General features: G+C 49.5%; 1 protein-coding gene across 2 annotated transcripts in view; it reads right to left on the bottom strand.

Annotated features, from left to right (window-relative positions):
• Positions 1–15,754, bottom strand: part of SIM1 (SIM bHLH transcription factor 1) — a 52,279-nt gene extending 36,525 nt beyond the window's left edge. The window contains exons 1-8 of one of the 2 annotated variants that reach the window (XM_065835116.2): positions 15,450–15,754; positions 14,042–14,731; positions 3,457–3,539; positions 2,293–2,382; positions 2,029–2,137; positions 1,832–1,917; positions 513–712; positions 294–400 (exon numbers count right to left, since the gene is read on the bottom strand). In XM_065835116.2, the coding sequence (XP_065691188.2) occupies positions 294–400; positions 513–712; positions 1,832–1,917; positions 2,029–2,137; positions 2,293–2,382; positions 3,457–3,539; positions 14,042–14,216 (850 nt within the window). In that variant the 5' untranslated portion in view covers positions 14,217–14,731; positions 15,450–15,754. Of the gene's footprint in view, positions 1–293; positions 401–512; positions 713–1,831; positions 1,918–2,028; positions 2,138–2,292; positions 2,383–2,992; positions 3,199–3,456; positions 3,540–14,041; positions 14,732–15,449 lie in introns of those variants that run through there. The other variant, XM_071806705.1, reaches the window with a different exon arrangement.
• Between the last annotated feature and the right edge of the window lie 12,143 nt (positions 15,755–27,897).

The raw sequence follows: 27,897 nt of genomic DNA, 5'->3' as shown, positions 1-27,897 counted from the left end.
AGTGCCTGAGGTTTGTGCAGGGGAGTTCTTGTCCTACAACCAGGAGCTGAGGAGGGAAAAACAGCCTTTCATTGCTGCTCCCCTTCACCTCCCTCCTGCCTCCAGCTCGGAGTTCAGTCTCTAATTAATTGTTTCACTAAAATCTGATGCAAATTTTGTCTATTCTCCCCTCCAACGAGCTGACTTTTCCCGTTCCGACCTAACAAACCCAAAGTCCATCTGCAGAGGGAGAAGGCGGAGGGGGGTTGTGGGGAGGGAGGGCAAGGGTCTCTACAAGAACAGCATTTCCTTACACAAGTGATGTGCGCATCGCAGGTGGAAAGTGTCACAGCCGTGGACGTGGTGATAAAGGGTCTTCTCTATCAAGTCCTGGGGCTCATAACCTGTTAGCTCAGCTACCCTGCAAGAGACACAAATAGTAACTATCAAAGGGTGAGAGGACAGAAGAAGAGGCCTGGGGGAGAAGAAGGGAGAGGCTAGGGGAATAGATTTGGAAATAACACCGGTTCTACCTGGAATCTAAGAATATGAGCTTCATGTCTAGGCTGGCCCGAAACATGAACATATTGCTGTGCAGCTTGATCTCCGTCACAGCACTGGGTGGCAGCGAGTGGCCCACGGCGACCAAGCCAACGTTTTGGTAGCAGCCGTCGAAGGGGGACATGTCCAGGCTGTACTGGCGAATCTTCAGGTACCCGCTGCAGTGAATGACCTGCCGGAGACACAGGAAAGTCGGGGGCTGCCTAGTGGGGGGACGGGTGTGCAGTGACGGGCGTCCTTCCTGGCCGAGAGGCCGCCGGGTTCCCTGGAACCGCTGTCCTGCACCACCGCTCCGGCAAAGCGGCAGCGTCTGCAGGTTTTCTGCTTTTCTCTTTGGGTTGGGATTGGTTTTGTTCTATCCATGCAAGAGTTCAGCCCTCATCTAAGGCCCATTAAAGTCAATGAGACTTTTTTTTTTTCCCACTGCCTTAAGTGGTTTTTGGACCACCTCCTAACTACGCTGTTATTATTATTCTAAAAAGGAAAGAGGCGGAAGTGCCAACCCAGTTGCAACTTTGTAATGAAGAGTGTATGCGTGTGAAAGAGTTTACATGTGTGCATGTCACATGTGTAAGATAGTCTATTATACAGATAGAACAGCCACGATCCGCAGCCAGAAAGACGGAAATTTAGGTCTATCTACTAAACGTATCCTTGCAGATTACTGCTGTGTACTTCCATAACTTCTCCATTATTAGGGTGTTTCTTCCTGGAATAGTTTCAACAGATGTTCTACGGTACATCGTGGCACAACGTTTCCTTGGGTTATAGGTACCCACCACTCTCCGGAGCTGTGCAGCTGACACAAAAGCAAGGAGAAGGTAGGAGAGCAGGGGCTGTATCCACCGAGAAGCTCCGAACAGTACCATGTGAAACAGGCGGGCAAAGCCTTTAACTTGGAGAGCTGTCCCTGAAGCTGACGAGTTCCCCAATAAAGGAATAAATTAACCCAGGACTCCCATTGTGTCACCTAACAGCTTCCCAGACAGCCCGGGAACGTCAGTGGTTGTGCGACGTCCAGTTTAAAAAAGCAAAATAACACAAAAGAAAACCCCACGGGGAGTTCGATTGCTTGGGTTTGTGGTTTGAGCTCTTTAACCTGAAACTCCGAGAGAAATTCTGGCTCTGGACCACATGAAAGAGCACCGGACTGGGACAGCCCCCGCGGGAAGAGGGCTTATCCCCACTCCTGTCCTCGTTTTCACCGCCCGCCCTTTGTGCTCGGCGTTGCCGGAGCAGGGGCGCAGGAAGATGTAGGGAGGGCGAGTGGGTCCTGGCTGTGGGCACGCACCTTGTAGCCCCCGCAGGTCAGGCCCGCGTTCCTCTTGGCCAGGACGCATTTCATCCTCAGGAAGAAGGACCTCTCGATCTCGTACTCTGGGAAGGGGAGAAAAGCCGAGGCGGGGTGAGCCGCGGGCTCCACCGCGCCTGCGCAGTCCATTCCGCGTCCGCACAGGTCAAGCGTGGACAGAGGGCTGTGTACTTTACCCTGTACGAAGTGCGAGTGGTAAGGCTGGTGGGCTGTGAGCACGGCCGTCATCTCATCGTGGTCGGCGGGGTGGATGTACTCGTAAATGCTATTGCCGGTCAGTTCTACCTGTGAGAGATGAGGAGGAGGAGGAGGAGAGGGAGGAAAAGATCCAGCGCCGGCACCGCTCACCCTCCCCACACTCACCTCCACTGCCAGCCTGGGGATGGGGAGGCGAGGGGTGGGGGACAGGTACAGGGGCTAGCGAGCCCCCCGCAGCGTACCTGTGACAAGCCCAGGTGCACCGAGGCGGTCTCCGAGATGTACATAATCTTGCCATCTGGAGCCACGACAAATATGAAACCGTCCAGCGTCTGCAAGAAAGGTTTGAGGAGTCGGAAGTGTATGTATAAATAGACAGACAGATAGGTCCACCCATGAAGACAGATAGATCAGTGAAATATCTGTCCCTTGGGTTTCTGTTAGCAAACTGTCATCCCTGTTCAGGTTGTGATCATTTAAAAAGTTGGGAAGAAAGGGACAAGTCCTGAACAAGAATCCCTCTAAAGGTCCTAGACACCTGAGATACAACCCGATTCTCGGAGGGGCCGAGCTCAAAAGTAGTGCAAAGTGCCTGGGAAATATTTAAGAAGAGCTACTGGGTACCCAGTGATGAGTAGGGCCGTCCCAGAATTCCTGAATATTTCTATCCCATTTCAAATGTCACTGGGGTTTTAGCGCTTGGATACTTGCTAAGGAGACTTCAAGCTAGCAGGTATGATTTAAAACTCCCCCTAATGTAAACAAGGGATTAGATAATTTATCAGGTATATTTCAGCAGATATAGATGGGACTTCTGGGTGTGCCGAGAGCAGAATAGACTCTCCAGAGACCACACAAGCCGTCCAAAAAATGCGTGGTGGCGGTAACAGCTAATAATTCCTTAATATTTCAGCCAGCAGTGAGTTTTCAAATGTGCCCTACCTGTTTTGTGTCTATGCTCAATTCTGTGCTTGCTGAGCCCAGGACAGCCTCCTCCAACTTGTCCTGAAAGTGTCTCGCTGTCTCTACACCACCCTGAACTTCAGTGTTTTGTTGGGACTTGTCACCTTGTTAAAAAGTCACGCTCCTGTTCTCCGGTCCCAGAAGACACACCGAGATATGGCGTGAATCCTTCCGTGCGGACCCTGTGTTGGCCAGCACTGGTGCTAAGGACCCGGAGGGACCAAACCACAGCCCCGTTAAAAGTCACAGCCCACAGCCTCACGGCATTCTATCGCGATAGTTCGAATAGCTGAAGTGTGTCCCCCTTTTTTTTTTTTTTTTTTTTTTTTTTTCTGAAACACTTGGACAGTTAAAAATTAGTCAAGGTGGCAATTAAAAGCTCAGAAGTGGGAATGATTTCTTTAATCATTAATACCACATGGCTGTCGTTTCCAGACCAGTACCTGCAAAAGATGGGATCCTAGTTCCCGTCCAACATTATCCAGCGGGCTAGTTCGGCTAGAGTGGCCCCAGGCTTCTCCAAGTCCTGTTTATTTAAGACACAGAAGAAAAGTGAAATGAAAAATTGGCTAGTGTTATCATATTGGAGAGGAACTATTTTTTCTTTTTCTTTTTTTTTTTTTCTTGTATTCTCTCTAAAATATGTATACTTATAATATTTGGAAAACTAGATATTATTTCGTTGCACAGAGAAGCCTCTTTTGTGGATTTTTTTTTAAAGACCTAACTCCCGTGAGAGAAAAATACCTATTTTGAGTTAACGGTGAAGTTAATCCCTAAGATCTAAGTGAAATGGCGTTCCAGATAAAAGGGATTTTTAATGCTGCCTTCGGCTACTGGGAACTGGCTCCTTGAACTTCAGGGAAAGCGTCTTTCTCCTTAACGTCACCAAATGGATCCTGGACAACACTGGGAGCTATGTAAAATAAAAGAAAGGGGTGTGCTGGGGGAAGTCTTTGATGTCGAGAGAAGGATGCGGTTAACGTGGCACGACAGTGTCTGGGAAGAGAAACCTTTTGGCGGCGGCCAGGGCAGCGCTGCGGGCCGGTCCTGCCGGCACCTGGGCTCTGCCTGCGGGTGGTTCCTCCTGCAGAACGCAGAGCTCGCCCACAACCTGCCGGGCAATTAGCCAGTAGGCTTGTGATAAGGACGGGCTTAGACTCCCCTGCTCGCCAGAGGTAACTTCCCAGTTTGGTTTGTGACCTCCTGTCTCTTTCTCTCTTCGGGGCCACCGCCCTCTCACCTGGAAGTTTTGTAATTGCATGTTTGGGGAAGGAGAGAAGAGCGAGCAGATACGACTCATCCAGCTCTCCCCGAGCTTCGTGTTAAAACACTTTCCCTTTTAGTGATCCTCACTCAAGCCCACGATAAGCAAACTACCTGTCGCTAAGCCGAACTCAGTTTCACGGCTGCAGTATGGCCCTTTGGGGCGGCCTAGGCAAGGCACTGTCTGACGGCAGGGACCGTCCTCCCTCCTGCTCCACGAAGCCGGGTCTCCGGGATTCACCTTCCTCCGCACTATCCCTCACCTCCCCTGCTCTGGTAGGCGGGGTGGGTGTCTCTGCAGAAGGGGTGATATGCCTCCAAACAGCCCTCTCCAGAAATCAATCTCTCCGGACCTCTCTCAGGTTTCAGAAGTGAGGAGAAATAAAAGCTAAATTGAAATTACTCCGCCAGAGTAAAACTAGTTTGAGCCATGCCTTTTCACAGTGCTGTTGCTAAAATAATTTAAACGGGGCAAAGAAAACCTTTTACGCTTGTTCCACGAAGTAAGGTTCAGCCTTACACGCACAGACACTAAGATACAGTAAAGGGGAGGAAAAAAAACCACAAATCCTGATTGATGGCCCGAGTGCGGGTCCCCCGGGAAGGCGGGAGCCGAGCCGGCGAGATCTCCCTCCCGCAGTGCGGGCTCGGGGAAGGCAAGACCCCGTTTTCCGGCTATTTCGAGCCACACAGGCGAGGTGGTGACAGCCGGCAGCCGCGGGCATCCCTCGCTATTGACCGACTTCGTCTAGGTGTTTGCCGGTCTAAACAAAGCTAACGATTTCCTCAACGCTATTTGAACAGGGCATCCCACGGCGGCCCTTGCTCTCCCTCCCCATCGCCGAAGGGGCACAGCGATGCGCCTCTCCCGCCCCTGCCTTTCCCTCTGTCCTCCCCGCTTGCTCGTTCACCTCTTAAGCGCTAGCTTGTCTCTTCACCGCTCCTACATTTCTCCTTAACTTCACAGCGAGGGCATCTCACTGGGAGCCCCAACGTGTAGCCAGCGTCAGGTGCCTGCCAAAACCAGGGTTCCTTCTCATTAATTCCTCCACGCCAGTTAACGAGGAATCAGTGACTTTTCCCTGAGTCCCCGGGGTTCACTCCGCTCTGCGCTCTCCGGAGCGGGTAGACCCGAGGGGGATGCACCGGAGGCTTTGGGGGCACTTTTGCTCTCTCCACCTCCCCCCCGCCCCCAGGACAGGAGCCAGACTCCAGGATGGAGGGTCACCTCCAGCCCCTAAAACCAGCGAGGAGCTGAAAAATCTTGCGCAGCTTCCAGGGAGAGAGAGGAAAACTCTCTTTATGCTTGTTTTTCCCAAGCTCCTGGGTGGATTCTCTTCTGAGGGGTCAGGACGGCCCGCTAAAGCAGAGGCGGCCAAAGCGGCTCCTTGCGACATCCCCCCACCTGCAGGGAAATCTGAGTGACAGGTTTTTGCATTCAGGACTACATATGCGCTCCCCGCCTACGATTTCAGTTGTTTATTAATGTAAGTTTACGGCTCTAATTATTCTTCTTCTCAAAGGGAAAATAACCCTACTGGGCGGGTTAATCAACAGCTCACGGGCAGTGCAGGTTACCCCCCCGGCCCAGGAAGGCGGTTCTTCACGGGGTGCTGAACTCTTCGCTCTGTTTCAGGTGGAAACCCCGTGCTGCCGGGCTGTGTCTGTTAATGGTTTATAATTAAAAGTCTTCACTTGTCTACCTGAACTAGCTTTTTGAAATGCTATCGCAAGAGATGGTTCTTTGTGTACTTCCCAGATGTTTCAGCACTTTCAAGTCGAAGACTATTTCTGTTCACTGCCAAACTCAGCCTTTCGCAAATCGATTGGCTCTCCTGATGCCCCTTAAATACTGTTTTTAAAGATTATGCGAGAAATCCTCTCCATTAATATTCCTTTTTTTTTTTTTTTTCCTGTCTCTTCGCTTTAATATCCAATTTCCTTTTATCGAGGGGCAAACTTGCGCACTTGACCTACCGCAGAATATTCTGCAAATCCTTTGATTGTCTATTTAAAACAAAACAAGGAAAACAGCTCTCCCTTTTGCTTCAGGATTACGCTTGGAAACAAGATCTAAAGATTCTCTTGTAATTTGGAGAGGCAACAGCATAATAGGTTTGGAATAGAAACAAGCAGCTTTGTGAAGGGAAGGATAACTAAATCGTTTTTAGGCAAAGGATTTTCCCAGCTAAAGTGGCCGAAGACAAAGCAAAACATAATCTATTTTGGAAGATTTCCAAGATATGCCACATTAACCTTAACAGTTAAAATCTGCTTTCTTCCCTGCATCCCCTCCCCCACAAAGGTCTGGTTTATCATATTTACATAAGTAGCCTTAGAAAGGATGTATCTATTATGGATCTAAGGAGCTAGGGAGCTCACATTTCATTTGAAAATAGAGGCGAAGTTTTGCTGTTGGTTAATACTTGATGCATTGTAGAACCATTTCCATTTAAATACCCCGACCCACGGATTACCTCCATGGACTGGCTGCATGGGTTTTATAATTTCCTGAAAATTAGATTTCGATTTATAAAACAAGAAACCAATTAGTAACCAAATGAGGCGAAGTATATCCACTAAAATTGACCTAATCCCACAGGCACCATTTAGGCCAGTTCTTGGCGAATGAATGATGAGCCACCATCTAGTGTAAGCTCAAGGCATCATGCAGCTGTGTTATTCAAGCAGCAAAAATAAATGGATCGAGCTTTTGTTTCGGAATGAATTTGATACTCTTGACAAAACAGAGATTATAGGGTCCTATCTAACAATCTCGTCCACTCAAAGATTTTTTTTTCCTAAGACAACAAACAATTTGGGACACAAGAAATTGTCCAGCGTCAGAAAAAAAAAAAAAAAGCAAAAAAAAAAAAAAAAAAACAACAACAAAAAAAAGCAAGGCATTTTGGTCAGGGTCTGGCTTAATTTGCGAACAGTCTCGTTACCTAACAGTGTGCGCCAATACTGCGTCGAGACTGCGCGGATTCAGCACAGAGCCGGCGTGCTGACTCATCATTTCTCTCAGCACTTGCCAACAGAACCACCCGGTCCTTTCCACATCAAAAAGCCATTTAATCGGCGACATTTAATCGGGACAACTACACTGGCGAGTCCATGTGAAATGCCTTCTCCCCAGCCGTGACCACCCCTGGCACCAGGCAAGCCGGTCCCCACCGACAGCCTGTCCCCCAAGCCGGGCTCAAGGCCAGCGTCTTAGCGCTCAGCTGCGTTTGCCCTGTCCTTCCCCTCATCGCTTGATTGATGCAAGCTTTGATGCCAGCAGCCAATGGGGGGATTGTGTGAATATCGTCCCTACCCAGTGGCGATATTGTCGCAAGAAGCGATTCTGGCCCACGGAAGGGAGAAGAGATTCCTCAATAATTTCTCATTTGATCGAAGCAAAGACAGAATGAGGCAGGCGCAGGGAAATGAGACTCTAGGAGGCCCGGGCAGGTCCTTGGCACTGGTTGATCTCTGGGTTACTTGTCCCTCTGTGAGCATCTGCAGCGCAGAACTCACCTCGACTCCCTCCTTTGTCTGGTAATAGCAAAGGGAGAGGGGGTGGACGGTGGGAGTGGGGTGGCCAGAAGATGCAAGCCCTTATCTACTTTGTGTTACTACGATTTCCCCAACGGACTATCCATCATGAAATCTTAGAGCACTTCGGATTCACGGTAGTGAAATAACGGCAGAGCAGGCACTTTGAGGTACCCACTTGAAAGTCACTCAGTGGAGAGCCCAACCTGAGCTCCAGACCCTCTTATTTGGGAGGGCGGGCTTAAACGGCCAGCTATCTCCAGGGGCGAGGAGCCCCTGGGGTCGACCCCGGGGACTTGGCTTTGCTCCCTGCCTGCCCGCACGGCCGGCGAGGCCCACGGACACAAGTAAGGGTGCGAGACGCACAGAAGCTGTGTATGCCGGGTAGATGGAGACAGGGGCCTGTCGGCAGAGAGTTTTCTCGTGTTGCTGAGGATGGAAAGAAGGAGAAGCGCAGGGGGCTCGCCCGGAGGCAGCCGACTGCTGGGGGCCCGCGCCGGCGGGAAGGAAAAGCGGCGGAGACTCTCTCCTAAGCCAGGTCCAAGGAGCTCCACCGCGCGGGTCGCTTCCAGGCGCTTCTTAAAACTCCCTCTCCGGGCGGCGGCCCCCGCCTCGCTGCCTCCCTCCCGGGGGCCGTGGCCCGGGGACGCCTTCGCTCGCTTTTGTTTCGGTGCGTTTGTTTTGGCCTTTTAACAGCCGCTCTCTGCTTACGAGAAATGGAAGGGAGTCAGCTCGACCGCCGCCAGCTCGCCGGGGATGATGACCCCGAGGAGAGCGAGGGATGAGGGACCTCCGACCACCTCTGCCCCGGGGCTTGCACCGAGGCAGACCGGGCCCCGCTAGCCTTCCCCCCGGTGCTGGGGAGACCGAGGAGGGGTGGCCCGAGCCACTTTTGCCTCCCGTCCCTGCACGCCGGCTTCGTGCAACCTGCTCGGCGAAGCCGCTCATAAAGCTTTACAGCGGGCACGGGCATTTCACCTCCCTGGGCAGCTCGTAAAGCAGCACCTTCGCTACCTCCCCGTCGCCCCTCGCTGGCACTGCTGTTGCATTATAATACCCCTCCCTGCAGCTACTATGCGGAGAAGAGGGGCACCGATGGTCTTTTGTGGAGAGGGAGGCAGGACAGCTCCGTCCCCATCTTAAAGGCGCTCATTTTCCCTCGCTACCCAGGAAAAAAAAAAAAATGGCAACACCGGGAGCCGCAAGGACAGAAGCTGTACGTCCTAGCCACCGGGAAGGGAAAAGCCAACTGAATGTTGTATCGAGGAATTAGCTTGATTCGATTAACCATTTAATTAAATAGCCTCGGTTTTGCCAGCGCCCAGCGCCCGACAGGGCTGATTTCCCAGTTAATTTAACAGGCAGTGGTTAATGATAACTCAAAATCTCGGCCAAATGAGGCTTCTGTGAAGGATTGGTTCGCCGTCAGAGTTTTCAGATGAAATGGAATAAGCTGTGTTTTAAAAAAATGCTGCTCATTTCCAACTGCCTGCGGATGCCATTAGCAAGGTTTTGTAAAGATTTATTATCTCGGTAAATCACATGTGTTCGTTTGAAGCAGAGATAAGTTAGCATCCCGCTTTCTTTATAAAAATAATATTAGAGGGAGGAAAAGTCCTGTTGACTAAACAAACAACCCTATTTAGAAAACGGTGGTGGAAATAACGCTGAGACTGATCCACTCTAGAAAGAAATACCAGCATTTTGGCACACAAGGCGTAACGGGATTGCGCTCTGAAATGCAAACAAACGGAACCATGCCCAAATTGGAGAGAGGGAAAAATAAATCAGGGAAATTTTCGAGCACAAACTATTTATTCATTTCTACAGGAGATGTAAATTCAAATATCCGAAGAAATTGGGAAGGGAAGGTATTGCACTAATGCACTGGCGAATCCACGTTACTCATATGCAAGTTGAAAAATATACTCAAATATTAAAACGGCGGTATGTTATTAAGAACGGACAGGATTTTTCTAAATAAAATAGTGTTTTATGCACTCGGCTCAGTTGGTATTCTTTCAAACACATAAATCTGCTTTTTCAACGATCAAACTGGCGGTTTAGTTCTGCACTTCACGTTCTAAGTTCACATCAAAACTGGAATTAAACAGGGAGGCAGCGTGGAGAGTAAACTGCAGCTTAAATGAGAAAAACTTCTGTAAGAAAATAAACACTGAAACCTAATGCTCAATCATTTCCCTTAGCAGTAAGAAAAACAGCATTAAATCACCTATCCACGTGGGAAACGGATTTTTTTTTTTCTGCTGATCTCTTCCTCTTTTAAAATAAAACAAGATTAAGGGTTTCAATATTGAAATGTTAACCGTCCTGATTCGGCGAAAGTTTATGTAAACGGAGCCTCTGCTTTTGTCTCGAGAATGAAAAGCCCCTCTGCGCCGAAAAGACCCGTCTGCGCTAGGACAGAGATTTCGAAGCCTCCTTTTCCCTCTCTGTTCGCGTAAGGAAAACAGGACCTTTGAATTATTCCCAACTAGGGAAAAAACCAAAAAAACTATTTATTGTGCCTTTTTTTAAGCTTTTTCCCCCCTTCCTTTTCTTCCGAAATTTGCGAAGGTCCATGAAGAATTACCCCGCTAGTTTTAGTGACGGGATCTTTTTTGAAGGAAAACTCTTGTAGTCCTTTGACACACCGGAGATTTCTTTCCAGATATTTTGTGAAATTACGTTATTTGCCATTAGCTGTTTAATGTTATGTTGCTATTCTAGTTTTTTGTTTTTGTTTTTTTTTTTTTTAAATAATTTTTTTTAAATGAACGTTAACTCAAAAGCTATCTGGTCACTGAAAACTATTAAATCCTTTATAGGCTTTCTCCTCCTGAAAGTTTTAACATTGAAATGATGCAAGCTACCTAAGCCGCTGAACGCTTTTCGCCCTTTAGAGTTTTAATCTGCTGGAGAACTAGTAAAGTGAAATCAGGGGTAGTGAGAACAACCCAGGCATTTTAATAGCTCGTGAGAATTACACAGTCATTAAGAGACGGAGCTCGTTGGAAGATCTCTGCTCGCTTTATCGACTTTGTCCGGGATGCCACCGATTTGTGTTTAGATTTCTGGCAGTGAGACGGAAACCGCACCGTGACCGTTCTGTATGACTCCCTTGGTATTTTCCTCCAAGAAAACTCCCTTGTTTCCAAAATGAACCCAAAATCCAACCACCTTCTTTCCCTCTAGCAACCTTTCAGACGTAAAAATATGCAGACAAATGCACACCGATTCTTTCCGCCTGTTCCAGCCCCGCGTGTGCGCGGCGGTGAGGAGTATATATCTTTCTGTACGTGATTATTTACAACCAGACCCTATGCACACACTCTCCAGGCAGATGGAAATTCGCTCTTATACCGGGGAGAGGGTGCGTGAGTTACACTGGAAAGTGCAGCTCGCTCTTACGGAGACAACGCTTCCTCATCCTGACTCCTACAAGACCACTTTAAATGTAGGTCATGACACTTCGCCCTTTGGCCAACTCACCGGGTCTGTCCCGGTGCTTGTATCGCTTTCCTTCCCAGGGAAAAACAAGCAAACGGACTCCCCCATTGAATCCATCCAACATTCCTACCCTGCCTCTTCCTTTCCGAAAGTCTTCTTCTTTGGATGCCTAATTTCCCTGGCTACCACTACCTGTCCTCCCTTCCCAGAGAAACAATTACTTCTTTTCCTGGCTGGGGGTACAGGGAGACCAGCATCCCCCTCCTTTTTCCTCGTCGACACCTCACTGCTCCCGGAGGAGCCGGGGCGCAAGTACAGCCGAGCCAGTAGCCCCACACCCGCTCCTGCAGTCCCCGTCGCACTCCGAGGTCTCGGGGAAAATCACCCGGTGCGGAGCTCGGCCCCCGATCCGTCACACACGGGTGCAGCGCCGGGAGGCCACTCGTGGGCCAGTCGCTCGTGATTAATCCCAGCACCGGCGAGTGCAGGGAAACACGGCGGCTCCGGTGCCGGGCCGGGCTGCGCTCCCCGCTCACCCGCCTCCTCGGAAGTGCGTGGGAGGGAGAGATAACCCGCGTGGGGCCGCGGCCCCCTCTTTCGGGCCTTTGTACCCAGCCCGTAGTGCTCCCCACCGCGTCCCTCCGGCACTGCCCGGGGACGCGCGGCTCTGTGGGTGGGTGAGGAGGCGAGGCGGTTCCGCGTGGATCTGCCGCCCGCTCGGCGCTGGGCCTGCCGCGGCAGCGCGCCTCGGAGGAGCCAGTCCTTTCGTGCCTGCTCTCTGCCTTTCTTTTTAATTCGCAGTTCGCCTTTAATTAGGCTGCGAAGGCTCTGCTCCCTCCAGAGCCCCACTTCGCCGCCCCCTCTGTCTCCGCGCTCAAATTAGCATCTGCCGCGGCCGGCAGCGGCCCCGGGCCCGGCGCACTTCGCCACACGGTTCCCCAGGGCATTCAAACATCCTGCGCTGCCACCGAGGGACGGGGATCAGCTATTCTTCTCTTCCCATGATTACTCACAGCCTACAAGCAACACCATATGCTTCTGCTGATCAAACAACCCGCTACATAGGCACCATTAATTGACGAGACCTGCTCGAAATCACGCAGAAAGGTAGCCTACTGAGACCGCAGAAGTTGACAAATCATTGCTAATAATCCTTTTAGGAACATCATGGGCATCAGAGTTTGCAATAGCTTTATATTTATAAAGTATGCGCTGACAATATAAAGGACAACTCGGTCTCTTTTGAAACAGAGGACTGCCCCGCATAATGATCTTCAAGGCTGCAGATCACATAGAAGAGGAAAGTGGCTTGATGAAGGCTTTAATTATTATTATTTGTAAAAGCTTTCACTTATCCGCTTCTTTGGTTCTAAGTGGCTCAGAGCTACAGAGGAGTGTATAAAGAAACTATTGCAAGATGCACTGGATTGGAAATTACTGCTGTGGACTCTAGGTATAAGTGTTCATACGTAGCTGGGGGGGGGACCTCCTCCAGTCCAAACGACTGTCCCATTGCACGTCCACTTTTAAATAGTAGAATTAGGTCAAATAGCTCACAGATAAAGAAAAAGACAAAACAAACAAACCAACGAAATAGGCCGTATACCCACTCTTGTTTTGTAAAACATGATAGACAGCCAGACCGATCGACCGACTCTAGGTATAGCTCTAGAAAACACAGAGGGACATGCCTATATCAGGCTGTTTCTTATGTACACACACTTCTCAACGAAAGATGTAGTATTTTTGCTATTAGGTAGGAAGAAAAGCTCTCAGTTCCTTTTATTTCAGGTAGACGATATCTCAACTGATTTATCTGAATAAAAGATTACTGAAGTATTTTTGATTTTTGCTTCCTACTTCCTATAAAAGCAAAAGAGTGAGAACAGAGTAGAACTTTATTCCGACCTTCTAAACTTTCTGTGTTGTTTATTTTTCTTGGCAGCCCATCTAGAATCCCCCAAAACGGTCGTTTTAAATGCTAATTCTACTCAAGAGCAAGACATGCTTTAGAATGCGTGTCTGCTTTTGCTAGTCAGGCGGGACGTGTTGCTGCTGCCGTCAACGTGAAGTTTGGTGTTGCCTGACCGCGGGGGAGAATCAGGCCCAGGCTCGGATACTGGGCTTGCAGCACTGCGTGGGCGGGCGGGTGGAATATATCTGAGTACAAAACTCCTGTTAAAAATTTCCGAGGTCTATTAACGCCTTCAGATGGCCCTAATGGTCCTCAGAGCGAGACACATCACATTCCTGATGCGATGCGGTGTAGTTGGCTTATTTATTTAGGCTGTGTGTGTGCGAGCACGCAAGTACGTGTGTGCTGTACCTGTAAACCGCACCTTTGCTCGATACTTGAACTAAGGCTTTAGGACTTTGCATAGACTTAAGTAAATATTTACCCATATATTAACTCCCTCCATAGTATGGCTATAAATAGGGGTGAATCGTCCCCTATTTCGCCACGCACGTGCTTGGCGGGCGATGCACAACTTACTGGGAGACCGGGGGAAAAGAAAACCCTTGCTTGCTGTAGCAAAACACGCAGAACTCAGTGCCTTCAAGTGTTGACAAAAGCCCTGTAAGTCCCCAACTAAACCTGTCATACGAACTGAAGGGAAAGTATTTACGACAGAGAAAAGTGACAGCGGATAGCACCCTGCCTCCGACCATACGACTATAGGCTATTTACTTTTTTTTTTTTTTTCTAAGTAAAAGCAGCAAACGACACCTGGATCAGAATGGAGGTAGAGGATAATAGGCATTTCCACCTACCTTCTGGAAAAACCACCCTCATTTTCAAATAGCTGGTGGTGAGTCTGATTATGGATGCTTTGTCCAGCTGAGAGGTGATAGCGGAGGGCAGGGGTAGTAATTTAGCCAGTTCATAAAATTCACTGTTTTCTTTCTCCCGTCTAGTCCGGGCAGCATTTTTGGATTTCTCTTTCATCGTGTTTTTTTCCCCCTTCTTTTCTACAATTTAAACTCCAGAGATTCATCCAAAGATGGAAGGGAAACTTTCAGTTGCAATTCATCTCTTCGGGACATCAGGCAGTTATTCTGAGCGTGGCCTTTACTCTGAGAAATCGTTCAGTTGCATAAAATGCAAACAATATTGAAGACCAGAGAGGTGTTCTTTAAAAAAAAAATTATATACATACATATATAAAAATATAATCTGAAAAGGAGAGTTAATCGGATGGGAAAGGCATTTATCCAATGCAGCTCAGAGACTCCAAAAAACTGTAGGGGAAAAAAAAAAAGAAAACAACTAGAAGCTTGCGGCACCACACAACAACCAAACGAGGTATTTCTGGCCTTTTTTCCTACTCATGGCGGGCAGCATAGCTCCTCGGAAGAAGGTATAATAATCCCGTTTCTTCCCGTGATCCGTTGTCAATCCGAGGCCCGAATTGCTCGGCCGTGGGCTGCCTCCCAGGGCGCTGAGTGCCTTCCCGGGAACCTCTGTGAAGAGAACAGCAGCCTTGGGGTGAGAGAGCCGCTGCACAACGCGGCAGCGGAACCGCGAGAAATAATAATCAACAAGCAGCCTCCGGCGGGTGTCGTGTTTTCTCCCACCAGAGGGGGGGGGAACAAAAAGTATATATTCCCATCTAGCACGCCCGTAGGGGAGCCTGCCCCACACTCTCCTCCCACAGCCCTCGTACTCCCATCCCAGGTGTGCATGGCATGACCAGAACGAAATCAAGGCAGAAAACAGCTCTCGGCGAAGACGGAGTTACCGGCTGGTGTCGGTGCTGGCGGGGCTGCGCCGGGCGCTCCGCGCTTCCCCGGGCTGGCACCGTGGATGCGACCAGACCACCCCGCGCACCGTGCTGCCAGCCCCGCAGCGGGGCAAGAGTTTCCGGTCCCGGAGTATTCATGACTTTTTATTTTTCAAATTTTCCCCCTCGTCTCTGGTGTTCCCCTTGCACTCCGGCTGGGATCGGGGTGTGTGTGGGGGGTGTCTACCCCAGCTGCACCCCAGCCAGGGGAGGCACGCTTTTCCCAGCCCTGCCCCGAGTCAGAATTTCCCCAAACATCACATTTATCCAACAAATTTGGGGATTTTTTCTTCTTTTTCCCCCGGGGGAAAGAGATAGACAGCCTAACCCTGCATATCACTGCGGCTTCTTGCTGAGGCTGGCAGCTTGTGGTGGGTTGTGATCTTCTTTTTACCTACCTCGAGTCCCCGAGCCCGGCAGCCTGCAGAGAGCTCTCCCGGGGTGAGGAGCCCAATTCTTTAATTGGCTCATTAATGGCACGGGAAAAGTTTGCGCCTGTCACTGCTCCTCACACCGATGGGCAGACAGACATTGCCACCTCCCCATCCCCTTTATCGGCTCCAAGGTTCTCCCTCTCACACAACGGGGGGGGAAAGAGGGGGTAGGGTGGGGAGGGGGGGCGAGGTTAGTATTAATGAAGAATCTCTAATTTGCGGCTGAGAAATGCCTAATAACTTCTTGATGACTAAAAGCCTTTTAGCACAACTTCATTTCTCAACCAGCCCCCCCTTCCCCTGGCCAAGCCCTCCCTTAATGCCATTCACGGACCCACCTTGCTTCCCATTGGTCGCCTCTGCCCCGCGCACGACCTCCCATTGGCGGAGAGGACGGTGACGTCACCGTGCCCCGGGCACACCCCCCTTCCCTTTCTGACTGCGCCCGCCCTCTGACCCGGCGGCGCCGCAGCGGGGGTACTCACGGGGACGCGCATAGGGGGTGTGTTGTGTGTGTGTGTGTGTGTGTATCCTGCGCGCGTCCCCGTGCGGCACCCCCTCCCTCCCCCGCGTATCTGCCCGCTCCGTTCTTTTTTTTTTTCTTTTTGGAGGTGGGTGTTAAGTGGTTTGTTTGTTTTTTTTTTTTACACGGCGATCCAGGCGACGCTCCGTTTTCCCCGCTGGGAACTGGAGAGAAGCGTCCGAGATCCCTCGGGACTGTGGGCTCTGAGGATCGGCAGTTTTACCCCCCGCTCAGTTCCCTGCGCCACCCCCCCACCCTCGGCAAGTAGTCATGCCTGGGAGAAATAAGCTGTAGCCACGTCCCCTATACCCCCGCTTTTAACGGGATACGGTTCAGCCCCGGGTTGATGCGCTGTGGGACAGCGTGAACGGAGTGGGAGGGATGGAGAAAGCTGATATACGCTGAAGAAAGCAAACAATCCCACAAACGGGGAGAGGGGGGAGCGGGAAAGAAAGAGCCAAAAAACTCCCCAATCCTCCGAGATCAGAAGACCGAGGCACTTTAACTGCACGCAAAGTGGATGTGAAACGAAGAGGTTTCTTTCTTTCCTAGGGAGCGGGACCGTTCCTAATCTCGTTAGTCCCCTGAAAAAAAAAAAAATAAATAAATTGGAAAAAAAAAACCAAACCAAACCAAAATCAAACAAACGCGGCTCCTAAAACTGCTGGCTTCTAAAAAGAATAGATAGAGCAGAAAGAGAGAGCCTGGGGCGGGGGAGAAGGGTTGCAGAGTCTTTCCTAAAACCATAAGGGACGCTCAAAACCCTGAAATAATTGCCAAACCAGTGGGTGCGAGAGTTCAGTTAAAATAGTTGTTTAAATGCAATCGCATTGGCAAGGCAACCGTCGGAATATTTCGAGGAAGAAGAAACGACCTCGGTTTGGGAAAGAAGAAAAAAAAAATCCTTTGAAGCAACCCATCCCTTTTGCTCTACAGAGGGCTGCAGCTCGAAGCGCAGGATTGCACTGGCGACCGTCTGTTCGCTGCTTATCACCTTAAATCTCCCTTCGGTTAAAGGCTTTCCCTGTGTTCATTTGGGTAAATAGAAGAAAGATGGAAGGAGAGGCATTCAACAACTCCTCTGGGTGTCCAGGCGTCTACGAGCAGCAGAGAAATGTATCCACGTAGTCTCAAATGTTCTTTTGATTGTCTTGTTTGCCGAAGCGACCCGTTGTTAAACAAACATGAACGCAAGTCGTTTAGTGAAGGTATGGATTAGGAAGAAAAAAAAAAAAGGAAAAAATAAGGGGAAAAAAAACCCACCCTCCCCGCCCCCGTCATGTTGTAGAGCGATCGCTGCTATGGGGGAAGGTGACACTAAATTTTCAAAAATCTTCCCTGTGTGTTACTGCCATCAGGTGTAACGTGATTTTGGGGAAGAAAAAAAAAAACAACACGTCTTCCTTCTGTTTTTCATTTGGGTTAGTTCTCTTGCTGAACGGCACTGACGTCTCTTGGAGGGTATTTAGACATATGGACAACAACTGGACTAACAATGTCAGGTAGCTCACGAGTTATTTGTCAACATGAGCCGCAGAGAATGTCTTTTATAACACCCTTGGTTTGGGAAAAATAAATAAATCAGTAGAATACACTTCGGCTAATTTATACCAGGGAACATGAGCATCCACCTTATCGACCCCACACAGCCTCAGCGAGGACAGCGGCTCACCGAGGATCCGCTTTCCCGCTGTACCGACACTCGGTTTCTTCCCCGCAGCGGCAGCCCGGGTCGGTGTCACCCACCACTTCGGTTCACATCGTGGCAGGAGACCCGTGGGCTAGGACCCGACGAGCCCATAGGTCGATTTTTAATGTGTTAATGTTACAGTACATAAAAGTACAAGATGTGAAAGGACCAGCGTACTAAAGGTGATTATTGCGCTTTCCAAGTTACACCAACCGCGGACAAAGTCACCGCGACGCCGAATTGCTAGCTCGGGATCAGTGCGCTGGGAACATTTCCCAGCAGATTTCCAGAGGCAGTTCCCGACTGATGGCAGAATTTGGCCGTTTCAGAGACATCAGCCTTGTTTTTCTTCGTCAAAATGCGAGGCTTCTGACAGCGGAGATGAGAGCTAGCACTGCCCTTTTCCAGCTATACGGAGAAAACCAGCTCATAGCAGCTAAATTCGTGGTCTTCGGACCAACCATGAGCCCGATGTCACTCGCGGTGGGCTCAGAGATGCTATCGCCGAGCCCCGATGCAGCTCCTCTGTCCCGGAGGGGAGTACACCGTGGTGTTAGATAAATAAAACGAACGCACCACCACGGGATGACCCTACCTCGGCGTACCAGCCGTCGGAGTGGAGTTTAGATCAATGAGCGCACTGACGGCGCGGAGGGGACACCTGCGAGCGGAGGGGCCGAGTACCCGGGGGTGCGGGGGTCGCACGACGGTTCCGGCCCCCGCCGTCCTTGCCTCCTCCCCGCCGCGTCCCGCTGCCCGGAGCGGCTCGGCGGCGGGGTCCTGCTGCCGGTACCGCGGGTCAGAGCACCGAGGGAGGGGGCCGAGAGAGACCTCCGGCTGCCTGAAGCGCGTATGTAGATGTGCTCAGTTCAGGTGCATTTATTCTCGGGCGAGAATATTCTGGAAAACAGACAATAGTGGAAAACTGAATAAATAGGTACTGCAGCGCAAACTGATTTTAAAAGACGCATAATAAATTGGGATATACGAAAAAACGCTGGGTGAAAACAAAGCGTTTCACAGACAGGTGGCCAAGCGAAAAACTTGTGTAGCCAGGCATATATTGCAGCATGTGTACGTGTGTGCGGGGAAAGAGGGAGAGAGGGGTGAGAGTACTGTACAAATCAAAGCGCGGGGCGGGGGGAGAAAGAAAAATCCTACTGGGTCACTTTCCTATAGGACACGTCTGATCCCGTTTCTTCTCCAGCACATTCTGGCGTATTCTGATATATTTGCTGTTTTATGAATTTGGATGTGTTTACTACCCCTCCCTCTCCCCCCTGAAGTATAAGGTGACCATTTCTCATGCAGAGAGAAAAATCTTTCCAAGCGTATGACATCGTTTATATACTGCTTTCCTGATAGCGTTTTAAAAAGTATTATCGAATTAACCATGCGGCTCACTCTCACGACTGCGTAAAACAAAACAAAACAAAACAAAACCAACAACAAAAACCCCATCGGCCTGGTATAAGTACCAAACCTCCCTCCGCCTTGTACCGGCGAGAAGGCAGGATCGGCCTGCCCTGGCCCGGCGGGGCTGAGTGACACCCACCACCACCCATCGGGGAGCCTGCGTGTCCCCCGCCCCAGGTGCGCGGCCCCGGGGCCGCCTGTGCGATTTTTCTGAAGAGATCGGTAACTTCAGACACACGCACTTGGGTACCCTGGTGAATTGGAGTGTGATGTGAATTTCCATCCGTGCCCTAATCAAGGCTTTATTGACATAAATATACACGGCAAATGCTCTTTGAGACCATTCAGAAGCAATTAATAGGTTTTAACTGATCTAGATCTTAACCTCCAAGATTCAAGCCATGCTCTAGGTACTTTATTCCTGCTCTTTTGCTAATGTTATTAGGATGTTCAGGGGAGCAGGACAACGAGAAAGCCGATTCTCTGAGAAAACACAGGCAATAGTTAACAGATCCTTGGATACCAGCTCTCAGATACAAGTGGTTCCGAAAGCATCTCGTAAAAATAATGACAGAAACACTGCAAAAATTAGAGAACTCGACCACCGGCATGACTGTTAGTTATTTTCGGTGACTCTTTTAAACAATTTTTGGAGATACAGCCGTAGTTTCTTTTAAGCGATGCTTTGTGGGGCACTTCTCTTGATCAGGGGTTCCTTTTTTTTTTTTTTTTTTTTTTGGTTGTTTTTGGCATAAATTTAACGAGATGATTTATATTCATTTTTCCAGTGGAGTCCAAGGATGCTCCTTTTAGCCCTTATCTTACTGAATACACTCTTGCTAACGATCGGAAGCCAAACTATCTTACTGTTACGTGGAGCAACAAGAGAAAACAAACTCAATAAAAAGAAACAGGGGAAGAAAAGAAGTCTACTTTATGGTCAGTAACAGCCCTGGGCACATGTTTCTTGCCTTCTGCATTTCCAAAGCAGCCTGGTATACTGAACGTCTGAACCGAGCTGAAATACCCTTTTAAGGGATGAGAAGTTCGGGAAGGACACGGGAGTGGAAACGAACTTCGAAGAAATTACAAACTTTTAAAAGTGTTTCCCGCCCTCCCTGTGTCTTCACAGACATCTTGCTGTGCTCCCTTCTGCGCAATTATTTCTCTCTCCTTCCTCCGGACGGTACCAGCGGCCCGGGCCGCGTGAGTGCTCCGCTCCCAGCTCCCCCCTCACCTGCGCCGGTCTCCCCTAGCCGCAGGCCTGCCCGGTGGCGGGGAGACGGCTCCGAGATCCACGCCCGGCGCCCTCGCTGCCTCCCCCGGGAGCTGCCGCACCCAACCCCGCCGTGCGGAGCCCACCCCCGCGCGGGGCGCGCTCCCCTGATGTTGGTCGCCGCGGCGCTATTTCCCTCTCCCTCCTCCTGGCGGAGGCCCCTAGCGCCGATGGCGGCCGCGGCTCCCGGGGTCGCAGCCAGCAGGGCGCCCCGGGGCTCTGCCGCCTCACCCTCACGGCTCTCCTCCGTGGGAGGCCAGAGCCGGGCTGCCGCTGCGCCCCCGCCCACCCCGCCGAGACCCGGAGCATTTCGGGGAAGGCTTCCTAGCGGCTGCGGACTTTGTTCAGCTGCGGGGTTTCCGCCGGGCGCTGCGGTGCCCCGGCAGCAGCGAGCCGCGCACCTCCTCCCGCAGCCGACGCCAACGGCCGCTGGAACCGCAGCGCCCCACGCGCCGCGCCGGTCCCTGGCACGAGCGCGCCTCTGCGCGCCAACGCGGGAAACGGCGCCTGACAGCGCGCCCCGCCCCCACCTCCCGCCCCGCAGCACCGCCCCCCCCGGACAGACGGACACGGGCGGACACACGTCGCGCGGTGCCGCTGTCCCGATTAGCCGTCCTTCACCTGCAGCGCGGCCCCGTGGGGGGTAACGAGGCGGCGAGAGGGAACCCCACGACGCCGGCCGCCGGTGCTCGGCCCCTGCGCCCCGTATACGTTCCTGCCGGGGATCGGACCTGCACTCCTCGCCCCTAAGCAAGAGGTGGGGGCTGAGGTTTGCGAGAGGTGATCGGGAGGAAATGTCCCCTTTTCGTTACTTTATTCGCTTCGGCTAGCGAGGTTGGGTTTTGCTGTCCCTGTCCCCAGTCGAGAGGAGCACGAGTGTCCATGCAGGGCCTTCGCCCCGGGACAGGCCGGCTGCAGGGAAACCAGGCAAGGCACCTCATGGTGGGGGGAACCTTTTCGGGAAGGTGGTGTCCTCTGGGCCTCAGGTACAGCGTGCGATCTGCACCGCGTCAGGCTTCCTCTGGCCCCTCGGTATCACTGAAAATCTCCTTTCCCAAGGCCTGGCTTTCATTAGCAAAGAAGTTATTTCATTAGTTGGGGGAAAATCTGTCAGCAGAAGCCTGTTTAAATTTCAGCACCCCAAAGAATGATGCTCAAAATAGTCGGATCTGTTCCACACTCTGTTCTTACTATCAATCTGATAATTAAGAGGTCACAAATAAATGTATCACTGCTTTGTTTCAGTGTAGGAAAGCAGCTTAACCCATCCCGAGGATACACCTTGCTTCAAAATAACACATGCCATTTCAACTGAAATGCACAGCAAGAGGAACGACCCCTCTCTGCTGCACTGAAACTCAACCTTCAGCCTCCCATCACCTCAGAATCAGCTTGATCAGACCAAGAAGGAGGGACACAGGGTGTGAGGCTGCCTGACAGATCTGGAGCTGGTGCCTGTTGCACTTAGTGTGTATCATAATCATCACGATGCTCCTAGCTTTGTTGTAAGACAAGGTGGGAAGTGTTCCCTGTGTGGACTTTACTAGGAGCTTTACTTGTTTTAGTCTCATACCTGTTTGTGGTTACGAGTCTGATTAAGTTTATGAGCATTGCTCCCCAAACATTGCACACTAAGCTGGGATCAACCCTGCTGTCACTTAAGAGTTTTTGAATTATGTGGGTGTTCTGCAGGCCTGTTGCTACTCTCCTCTGCATTCCCTACAAGGCCTTACTGTGTTCTTATAGAGACCGTATTGCAACTGCAGTACGAACTGAGTTTGTAACTCTTTTCTTCAGAAGTGATGCAGAGGAGATGACGTCTCCTAGGAAAACACCATTGGATCAATTGCTTACATTGGAAGGAGGCACAGGGAAACAGCACCAGACTTGTACAGCTTTAACCTGTTTCAGACTATGCTAAATCTGTTGCTGAGGGGTGAGGGTGTTTCCCAAGGCTTGGCATATGCCAGCGATTAGGTTTTTTTTTATTTAGGTTTTGCCTCACTTTTGAAATGTTTTGTCTAAACACTGGATTCTATTATTCACTGACGGTGGGACTCGCTTTACATAATGCAATGGCTGGATGTAACCAGCTGAAGCCAGAGCCTATTAAAAGGACAGTTTCCCCGCAGTGCCTCTCTTGAGGAGTGTCCACTACTTGCAGCTGGAGGGAGGAAGCTCCAGGGCTTGCTTGCTCTGTGTAATTCCTCTCAGATTTAGCTGGTAGATGATCAAGGAATTGTCATTTCTTTGGTCTGGCAATAGCCTGGTGGTGTTCATGCCACATTTTTGAAATGTGCTAAAAACTTAGGATGTAGTAGAATCTGGTTTTAATTTTGGCTTTAGCACAAAATGGTCCTGGTGCATTGCTCATCCCAGTCACTTATCAGAGCCACCATACTGGGGAGAGAGGACGAGATTGTGGGTGTCAGGTCCTTGTGTGCACTAATTAGCCTTAATTGACCTGACCAGCCTCACCTGTCAGCTCCTCCACACTGTTTGCCATCAGTGCTTACCTGCACTAGGCTGGAAGGGTTCCTGGCTCCAGCAGCCATGTCTGTACCTGACAAGAGACCCTGGTGATCTGGACCCTGACCCACAGACTGACTTCTCATCTTAACCTTGGGCTTGCCTTGCCACTGTGAACATGCCTGATGACCTGGGCTCTGGTCTGAGCCTGGCTGCCATTTTCATGCCAGCGCTGATCTCTTTGCTCAGGTAATTTGGGGCGGGCCCTGGCTAGTGAGGCCTCTGCCCTGCCAGCCTTGCTGTTACACATGGCTTGTGGCTCCCTGTTCTATCCCAACAGCCCAGCCCTTGTCGTTTCCTGATGCTGGGCTGCTTCTGTTCGTTGTAGGGCTCCAATTACCCTTCTGCTTTCCCTCCAAGGCAGAGGACTTTCTCTCTCTAGCCTGCTTGTCTATGTGCTTTTGCTTTTTGCTTTGTTCCAGAAGCTGTTACAATCTGGGGGGCTTTCTGAGAGGTACCATGCATGGGTGTAGGGGTCTACCTGCAGTTACGGGACCTTAGAAAACACAGGGCTGGAGAGGGAAGGGTGTTGCATGGCATAGAACTTCGTCTGATTTCCTGGCAGGAGGAAAACCTTGGAGTTCAAGAGACATATATCAGGGTCAGAAGTTTGATAAGATGGTGGGCTCACCTAAGCTCGTGTGTACTACAACTGCTAAAGGATGGGAGAGGAATGAATTAGAAAGGCCCAGATTCCCTGCGCCCGAATCTTCCTTGCTGCTTCTCCACATAGGAGGCTTGGGCAGGAAGCTCTGGCTGCCTTGGAGGGCTGGGGGACTCTGCAGGGGCGCAAGAATCTATCTACCCAGATCAGTTTACAAGGCAGGACCATACAATACAAGCTCTTGGAGGCAAGGGCTGTGTTTATCTCCATACAGTGTTGATCACAATAGGATCCTATTTCTGTTTAGGGCTTCCAGATGCAATGCTAGTCAATGTCTATAATAAACAATAATATTAATAATAAGTATTAACATGCCAAGCTGCAAATCACTGACATAGTTTTCTAATATTGCTGGTTACTTTCCAGTATTGTCCTCCAGTCTTACTGCAGTACATTGTATACAAAAGAATTGAAACCCAATAATTGGCGTGTCAAGAGTTTGAAGGCATGATCGCATTTTTTCTTCTGAAATCCTTCTATTGAAACTGACATCACAACAAGTGAGTTCATTTGCGTAATAAACCCAGTGTCCGGCATGTACACACTGTTCTATATACCAGGACATTAGTAATTAGGCTGGTAACGAGGCGGCTATTGCATAGAATAACTTGGGTGAAAACATTAAAAGTTAAACATAATAGGAGAATAGCATAGCCAAAATGTAAACAGGAGACATCAGATATGACATTTATTTTTACTCACGGGAAGACAGAGGAAAAGAAGACTTCAGCTATAATTTGCTTTTTCTGCTTTACTGAATCTGTAAAAAGTCTACTACAAATTCATTCTTCCGACCACAGTAATGTAGCCTTACATTTGAACAGAAATACCACTTTAAATTTAGATTTTAATTTCATGTGTGATTGTAGCCATAGCACAAACTTTATCCTAAAATAACATTTCTTTTATAGCCAGCTCCTTTTGTGCTACTGAAAGAAATAATAATGAGAAAGTATTCCAGCAGGAGGAGCTGGTTTAGAAGCAAATGGATTCCATGGCAACTCCCGACTCTACATGACACCTAATAACTAGCATTTATGTTGGAAATTGTCTGTGTTATCTTGTACCCCAGACCTGGTCTTTTTATAGGGTTTCCCCTCATTTTAAAGCCTTTTTTTTTTTTTTTTTTTTTTTTTTTAATATAGATCCAAGAATTAGCATAAAGTGAAATTAGTTTCGCTTAAATTCAGGAATGAAATATTTGTTGAGAAATGTATTGATCTGTCAAGGAAAGAGTTCCATAGGATCAGAACATTGGACCAGCATAACTTTTAACGTCATGAGATATCCATATTCAACAGTTGGAAACATAACACAAGAATATCCAACTGAATCAGACCAGTATCCTGGTTCTCACAGTGCTGAATGCATCAGGGAATCTTGTAGTGGGCAGCTGGAGATAAACCCTGTGCTATGGGTGTCCTGTCTGCAGTCAGTCAGTTTGACTGATTTATGATCTGAAGAATGTGTATTTATATCCTTCTGCACCATGATCCAATCTAGTGCATGTGTGGGGCCTGACAACTGTTGCTGTTTGAGTGTGGAATATTTAAACTTGCTATTTTATACCTAGATTGAAAGGAATCTGTTCTTAAACTGTCACGTGGCACGCAACCTTTGCCCAAGACACAGAATCACAGAATGTTAAGGATTGGAAGTGACCTCAAAAGATGATCTAGTCCAATCCCCCTGCTGGAGCAGGAATACCTAGATGAGGTTACACAGGAATGTGTCCAGGTGGGCTTTGAATGTCTCCAGAGTAGGAGACTCCATAACCTCCCTGGGCAGCCTGTTCCAGTGTTCTGTCACTGTTTATTCTCAAATTTAAGTGGAACCTCTTGTGTTTCAGCTTGAACCCACTATCCCCTGTCCTATCATTGGTTGTCACCGAGAAGAGTCTGGCTCCATCCTTGTGACACTCATCCTTTATATATTTATAAACATTAATGCGGTCACCCCTCAGTCTCCTCTTCTCCAAGCTAAAGAGACCCAGCTCCCTCCGCCTTTCCTCATAAGGGAGATGCTCCACTCCCTTAATCATCTTTGTTGCCCTGTGCTGGACTCTCTCCAGCAGTTCCCTGTCCTTCTTGAACTGAGGGGCCCAGAACTGGACACAATATTCCAGATGGGGTCTCACCAGGGCAGAGTAGAGGGGGAGGAGAACCTCTCTGGACCTACTAACCACCCCCCTTCTAATACACCCCAGAATGCCATTGGCCTTCTTGGCCACAGGGGCTCGATGCTGTCTCATGGTCATGCTGCTGTCCACCAGGAGTCCCAGGTCCCTTTCCCCTACATCGCTCTCTAACAGGTCATTCCCCAATTTATACGGGAACCTGGGGTTGTTCCTACCCAGATGCAAGACTCTACACTTGCCCTTGTGATACCTCATTAAATTTTTCCCTGCCCAACTCTTCAGCCTGTCCAGGTCTCATTGGATGGCAGCACAGCCTTCTGGCGTGTCAGCCACTCCTCCCAGCTTGGTGTCATCAGCAAACTTGCTGATAGTATACTCTGTTCCCTCATCCAAATCATTGATGAATATATTGAATAATACCGGCTCCAGTACTGACCCCTGAGGCACTCCACTAGATACAGGCCTCCAACTGGACTCTGCCCCATTGACCATGACTCTCTGGCTTCTTTCCTTCAGCCAGTTCACAGTCCACCTCACTACCCGATCATCCAGACCACGCTTCCTTAGTTTAGCTGTGAGGATGCTGTGGGAGACTGTGTCAAATGCTTTACTGAAGTCAAGGTTGACCACACCCACTGCTCTGCCATCATCTATCCACCTCGTTATGTCCTCATAAAAGGCTATGAGATTGATCAAGCATGATTTCCCCTTGGTGAAGCCATGTTGACTGCCCCTAATGACCCTCTTATCCTTGATATGCCTTGAGATGGTGCCAAGGATAAGTTGTTCCATCATCTTTCCAGGGATGGAGGTGAGGCTGACCGCTCTATAATTACCTGGGTCCTACTTCTTGCCCTTTTTGAAGACTGGAGTGACATTTGCTTTCCTCCAGTCCTCAGGCACCTCTCCCAAGACTTGGCAAAGATGATGGAAAGTGGTCTAGCAATGATCTCAGCCAGCTCCCTCAGCACCCACGGGTGCATCCCATCCAGACCCATGGATTTATGGATGTCCAGATTGCTTAATGGCTCCCTAACCCAGTCCTCATCAGCCAAGGCAAACTCCTCCATTGTCCTGACTTCCTCTGGGGCCTCAGCAGTACGGGGCTCCTCAAGACAGCCTCCGGCAGAGTAGACAGAGACAAAGAAGGCATTCAGTAGTTCTGCCTTCTCTGTATCTTCTTTCACTAGGGCATCCACCTCGTTCATCAGTGGGCCTATATATTGCCTCTGGTGTTAGTGTTATCTGACATGTATTTGTAAAAGCTCTTTCTGTTGTCTTTGACCCCTCTCACCGGGTTTAATTCTTAGGAGGCCTTAGCTTTCCTAGTTGCCTCCCTACATCCTCTGACAACAGCCTTATATTCTTCCCAAGTGGCCAGCCCGTCCTTCCATGATCTATAAACTCTCCTCTTCCACTTGAGACAGTTTCAGTAGTACTTCGTAAACAGGAGAGCATTAGCTGAAATCAACCCTGGAGATGAAGATTTCTGTAGACATTTTGTGATCTGGCTGGTTTCTCAGTCAGGTGGTGTTTACCTGGTTGCTTGAGGGACTCAGGCTGTTGAAGAGCATAATCTGGGCTTGGGAAAATACCCAAACAAACGTGTTTCCTGTGGTCAAATGAAAGCTGATTAAGGTTTGTGTTGCTCATCTCTCTTCAGTATGAGTGGAACAATGAAGAAAGTGTGGCTGAAGAAAGCTCCTGCTTTTGTGATTGTTTGGCCGGGAAGAAGTGCAATCGCAGACAGTGTTATAAGATGCAAGTGAAAGGTGGCCAAAATGAGAAGATGGAAGAATCTACAGCAGTGTAATCTTAGAGCTAGGTGTTACCAATAGCAAAATACATATTGATACCTCTTGAGGATGCCTCCATTTAACTTTTTGCTCAAGGGAAGAAGTGTTTTTTTTTTTTTTCCTGTCCATGTTGACTTGTTTATTACCTGCCATTCAAAACATGGAATAATCCTGAGCAAAGACACAAAATGGATGGGTAGAAAATGTGAAAATGAAGTTTGGTTTAGCTCACCTCTTGCTGTAGCTCACAATTAGATGCTGACATGAAGTTCCATCAGTGGAGAGCCTGATCTGCCACAAAGGTGTTTGTGACTACTGCTTGGGATCAAAACCAAAGTTCTATAAGAAAGGTTGTAACAAATCACATAACAACGGTGATGG

Source organism: Patagioenas fasciata, chromosome 3, assembly GCF_037038585.1.
Source record: "Patagioenas fasciata isolate bPatFas1 chromosome 3, bPatFas1.hap1, whole genome shotgun sequence".
NCBI classification, from domain to species: Eukaryota; Metazoa; Chordata; class Aves; order Columbiformes; family Columbidae; genus Patagioenas; species Patagioenas fasciata.
Note: the sequence above shows the minus strand (reverse complement) of the source record. Positions and strands in the feature narration are given on the sequence as shown.